This window comes from Carlito syrichta, unplaced genomic scaffold, assembly GCF_000164805.1.
Source record: "Carlito syrichta isolate Samal-C Ts95f unplaced genomic scaffold, Tarsius_syrichta-2.0.1 Scaffold169430, whole genome shotgun sequence".
Classification (NCBI taxonomy): Eukaryota; Metazoa; Chordata; class Mammalia; order Primates; family Tarsiidae; genus Carlito; species Carlito syrichta.
In genome coordinates this window covers 432,175-438,288 of record NW_007113526.1, presented here as the reverse complement: position 1 = coordinate 438,288, position 6,114 = coordinate 432,175, and the positions used below count along the sequence as shown (strand labels likewise).

Sequence of the window (6,114 nt, the reverse complement as noted above, 5' to 3'; positions counted from 1 at the left end):
AAAAAAAAAAAAAAAAAAAAAAAGGTAAGGTTTATGGTGACAAAAATCAAAGATGGTAAGTAAAAAGAGAAAGAAAATTTAAGTTGGAAATTATCTAGGTATTGTAGATAGAATAAAAAATATCTGTACCAATTATTCTAAAGGAAAGGATCATTTATAGTGACTTAGAGATATCTTTTTAAGTCTAACATGACTTGATTTTCCCCTGCAATTATTTTAGATTTTATCTACTGTATCTTCAGTTGCCTATTCTAGAACTAATTTACGAGGCAATAAATATTTAGTATGAATTCACTAAACCCTGGGTCCAAAGAACAGGTTTTAAATTTGTACATAAAATTCTGAATAGTAGTCACTTAAGAAACATTTAATTGACTTTTAAATGAGTCGAGTTATTAGCAGTTATTGGCAAAAATGTCCATATTCATTCTGTTCCAGAGAATCAAAACTCATTTGTCTCTTTGCATCGATCAAGAAAGTAGACATCTCATTCATATTAAAACAGAAATGAAACTATACTGATGATGTTTATATAAATCTTGATAAATGGAGTAACACTTATCAACTACTGTTTCTCATTATCATTTAGGCAATTAAAATTATCAAAAGCAGTCTATTTTTTTTCAAAAGTATGTTAAGGAAGGCAAGCAGGGAGGGTGGAAGGGAAAGAAAAGAAAAAAAGGTAGGCAGAAGAATACACTTTCCCCAAATCAACAAACAGAAGCACAACAGATGATATACACCTCTCTGATATCAGTTCAGTTCAGAAATGTATTATCAGTTAAAATATTAGGCCAGCATACAATAGTAAATCAGCAAAGAAGGTTATTTCCCTTTGTAATTGGGAAGTATTCATACACTGATATACAGAGAAAAAACAAACCGACGGATTACTGTCCTGACTCCCTGAGCCATCTGTGCTAACAAATATCAGACCAACCCCATGTCAATATTTAGATTATCAGAAACTTCAAAATCTTCCTGAATAATCAAACCCAGTAAAAAGGAAAGTCTCAATTTTAACATCTTTGCTTTAAATTTTATTCTTTTTTTTTTTTTTTTTTTTGAGTTGGAGTCTCACCAGACTGTAGTGCAATGGCCGCTCCCGGCCACCGCAGGCTCGACCTGCTGGGCTCCGGCGATCCTTCCACCTCAGCCTTCCAAGTAGCTGGAACTACAGGCGCGCGCTACCACGCCCGGCTAACTTTTTGATTTATTGTAGAGATGAAGTCTCACCAAGTTGCCCAGGTGTGTCTCGAACCCGCAGGCTCAGGCAATCCACTCCACCTCGACCTCCCAAAGTGCTGGGATTACAGGCTGAGCCACCGAGCCCAGCCTAAATTTTATTCTATTAACTTCAAAAAGATGAAATACCAATCTGATGACTTCTCAAGTTCAGTCACACAATAGTACAATGTGATTGACTCTTCATGTAGCAGTCATGTAGCAATCAAGAAGATGGTTACTAAACTATGATCCAGACATAATCCAGAAAACATACTTGGACTGGGTTCTGTTGAGGATGCATTCCTTCCAGACTCTATGGACCATATGATTGTGGAGTTTTGGAGGAATCTTCCCCGATCTCTTTGGACTATGCATAGTTATCATCCCCCCATCTTGGGAACCTAGGTGACTGGCAGCACTCTGCATACCTCCACTCTCACCTGGAAAAGAAAGACAATTTGGACAGTTAAGAATTTTCTGGAAAGGTTTATTATTTATTTTGAGTTGGAGTCTCACTCTGTCGCCCAGACTGGAGTGCAGTGGCCGCTCCCGGCCACTGCAGCCTTGACCTGCTGGGCTCCAGCAATCCTTCCGCCTCAGCCTTCCAAGTAGCTGGAACTACAGGCACGTGCTACCACACCCGGCCCATTTTGGCCGCTCCCAGCCACCACAGCCTCGACCTGCTGGACTCTGGCAATCCTTCCGCCTCAGCCTTCCAAGTAGCTGGAAGTACAGGCACGCGCTACCACACCCGGCTAATTTTTTGATTTATTGTAGAGATGAGATCTCACCAAGTTGCCCAGGCAGGTCTCGAACCCGCAGGCTCAGGCAATCCACTCACCTCAGCCTCCCAGGGCGCGGGATTACAGGCTGAGCCACCGAGCCCAGCATAAATAAGTATTTTAATTGCTGCAACACATTCATATAGCTTTGCCCTACACCCTGGCAATAACATTATCTGTAGCTATGAGTAAAATTTGTGTCAGGAAGGTGTTTCTTTTTCTTTGCTTTTATTTTTTTTTCCCTGGCAATTTGTATGAGTCTGTCTCCCTAAAGCAGTGACACATCTATAAGAGCACACTTATACAGAGGCATTCCTACTCCACAACTTATAAGGAAGGGTTCATACATCATAATATTAAAAATGCAAATATGCATTGATTGTCTTAAAATTTTAAATCCCAACACAATAAATGACTGAAAGGCAAAACAAAATAAAAAGGTGCTTTATGCTCATTTAACTAAATGGCTGCATAACAACAGCACACAGTGCCCTGGGTAAGAGAAGGAACTGAGTGGCATAAAGCTTTGTTTTTTGAGTCCCACTCTGTCACAGAGGCAGGAGTGCAGTGGCACAATCATAGCCACTGCAGTCTCGACCTCCTGGGCTCAAATGATCCTTCCTCCTCAGCCTTCCAAGTAGCTGGAACTATAGGCACATGCCACCACGCATGGCTAATTTTTTGATTTAGTGTAAAGATGAGGTCTCATCAAGTTGCCCAGGCTGGTCTCAAACCCTTGAGCTTAGGCAATTCTCTGGCCTCTGCCTCTCAAAGTGCTGGGATTACAGGTGTGAGTCACCATACCCAACCGTTTTTTTCTTAAATTTTCAAACAAAGTTTATTAAGAAAGTAAATTAGAGAAAAACAGAGACGGGGGGGAGGGGCTTTTAACAAGGTCAAATTTCAAATATTGAGTGTGGAACTGTGTGTCCTTTATCTGACACTAGTTATGAAATCTTAGTACTAAAAGACTGAAAGAGGTTGTCTCTACATTTTATGTCAGGATTAAAAATTCACTGGCTTATCTCTAATAATTCCACTTAGTTTTCCAATTAAAGTTGGTATGCAATCCATTTCTTTTAACTCTACCCATATGACTGCTGATGACACTGGTTGTTATTTATATGAGTATTTTACTACTTCTATCTCATACAAGACAAATACTAAAGTCAACTTCCAATATTAAATTCTGATTCAATTATTTTCATCTATCTGATTTAATAACTATATTGTAGGTTTTCTTCTCAGCATCATTCTGCAAAACATCTTGACTAAAACAGTTAATGTAAACACTCTGGAAAATCTCCACTCTTGTCTGAAAAAGAAACAGGTAACCTTATAACACAAACTAAATATTCTTAGTATTAGTGCAACAGTGCAACACAATCATCATACAGGCTGAAATGGTCAGGCTTACCTCTATTAAAACAACAAGGCCAAATGTTTACACTCTAAGGAAGTGAAGCTTTTTTGTTCCCCAGAAAAGTATTGTTATCTTACAAACGACATAAATAAAGGAGATGAGAAATGTGGCCTTTCATTGCTACCCTTTATTTGAAAAGTTCCCTGACATGGTTCATAATGCAAAAGAATCCCATCTTAATTTTACAATAGGTTTTCAAATGCCTATTATGAAACTAGGCAAACTGAAGAAACAGATAGAAGTAGATAACACAGACTACTCTCTTACAACTTAGCTAAATAAATTATATGTCCATGGTATCATAAGGAAATAATTATGACCAGAAAAGGAAAGGGTAAGGGAAAACAAGTCACAGAGACTTTTCTGATTAAAGCTGGGTTGAGGCTTTTCAATAGCACTTAATGACTGAGCTTAAAAAGTGAGTGGTATCTTAGATTAAACAAAGCTTGTTACTCCAGGCTGTTAAGTGCATGTTGAATGTTGTTACCTCCAATTACTTTCATATATCAAACCAAGAGGCAAGTGGATGTACCTATCCAGAAAAGGCATAAGTGATGCCACTAAAACTATTTGGCTTTCCTAGGCCCCTGATAATCTAAAAGAATGTTGGTCATTTTTAGGGGGCAAAGCAGCCCATTTTGTTCTATATCTAGAAAAGCATGGCAAAGTTCAATGTGAGTCAACTGCAGAATATCAAGGATGACCAGGATTCTCTCTGATGCAGCAGAGTTCTAAGCTTTCAATATCCTATGATATAAAAATGTGGACAATTAATTTTACTACAAAGATACTACTGGCTTTTATTTAGTTTTATTTGTTCATTTGTTTTAGGGAATGAGGCAGCATCATGGATTTATTTATCCAAGGTCTACTACATGCCATACAGAGTTAAGGAAGGAACTTGAAGATCTACAGTTAAGAAGTCCACACTGAAACTCATCATAAACAAAATCTCTTTTTGATTTATGAAATTTAGAGTTCTGAACTGATCAGAGTTCAAAGCATCATGTACATAACAGGCTTTCAATATTTTACTGAATACAAATTTCACTAAGTAACCAGCAAACCATAAACAAATAAAAATGATAACTTACTAGTGCAGTCAAATTGTTAAAAACCCAAAACATATGAAATCATAACTTTTCAAAATACTGATACTTTATATTAATCTATCTTCTCTATGATGATCACTAGAAAAGACTACAAAATCATTTTTTCTTTTTCAAAGTGGTTTTAATAAAAATTGGTTGATCAGCCGGGCTTGGTGGCTCAGCCTGTAATCCCGCACCTTTGGGAGGCTGAGGTGAGTGGATTGCCTGAGCCCACGGGTTCGAGACCCACCTGGGCAGGCGAGACCTCATCTCTACAATAAATCAAAAATTAGCCGGGCGTGGTAGCGCACACCTGTAGTTCCAGCTACTTGGAAGGCTGAGGCAGAAGAATCGCTGGAGCCCAGCAGGTCGAGGCTGCGGTGGCCGGAAGTGGCCACTGCATTCCAGTCTGGGCGACAGAGTGAGACTCCAACTCAAAAAAAAAAATTGGTTGATGGCAAATCCTTTCACAAGGCAACATCTAAATTCTCTACTCTACCATATTAAAAGTTGAATGTACATTCTCTTCACCATCTCAGCAACTATATGGTTCTTAAAAAACAGACTACATATTGTCTGTTTCTAAGTCTCCCACACAATATTTAAAGTTATCTCGTTCAGATAACTTAATAAAGTGTGCTAAAACTAGAATTTGGAGAAGTGCTTTACATTGTTTTAACTACTAGTTGTATATTGTTTTACTGTTCACAAATTTCTTTCAAATATAATATGTACATAATATGCACAACAACCCTGGAAAGTATATATTTAACAGAAAAGGAAACTGAGGTTCAGAAAAAGTATGAGAAATAAGGTCATTTGCTTTATATAAAAGCTATAGCCAGATTTTAACACAAGGTATATTCAATAACAGTCTAAGCTTTGCCCAATATGCTCTTTAACCATGAACATTTACTGAATGCCCAAAATGTGCCAAGCACCATGCCAGAAACATCACCACATATGTGTCATGCTTAATAGTATGCAAGTATGCATCATGCTTAATATGTGCCAAGTACCATGCTAGAAACATTATCATGTAAGTATGTATCATGCTTAATAGTTTGTTTCCAAAGTTTAGCAGCCAAGACTTATTTACTCTGATGTTTCTGCCAGCCTGGTCCACATTAAATGCTTATATATTATCTCATTTCAGCTCACATATGATGAGTATCTATTCCTTAGTGACCAGTTTCCAATTAAAATGAGGTCAACTACAACAGCAAAAAAGTTAATAAAAGAAATATACTACACAACAAAAAAGGCAAAAATGTTTCTAATGTAAATGATTTCTGAATTTTTCCCTGAGGAAAGACTATCCAAACTGGCAAAAATTTCCTGTGTAATTAACACTTCTTATTAGCGCAGACAGATTACTGGCAGGACAAGCTATTTATTCAGGTATCCTAGGTGAAAGTCTCACATTTTCATAGGGAAAGAAATATCCAAGGTTTTTACCTGGCTGGCAATTTGAGCAAAAGCTTTGGCCATTCTCTGATATACTGTTCACCATTTGTTTAATTTTTTTTTTTTTTTTTTTGAGTGGAGTCTCACTCTGTTGCCCAGTCCTGAGTGAAATGGCCGCTCCCGG

General features: G+C 37.7%; 1 protein-coding gene across 1 annotated transcript in view; it reads right to left on the bottom strand.

The window, feature by feature from the left end:
* Window positions 1-6,114, bottom strand: part of MED13L (mediator complex subunit 13 like) — a 305,115-nt gene that overhangs the window by 54,534 nt on the left and 244,467 nt on the right. Inside the window, exon 8 of the mRNA XM_021709241.1 lies at window positions 1,502-1,667. Coding sequence (XP_021564916.1) covers window positions 1,502-1,667 — 166 coding nt within the window. The remainder of the gene's footprint in view (window positions 1-1,501; window positions 1,668-6,114) is intronic.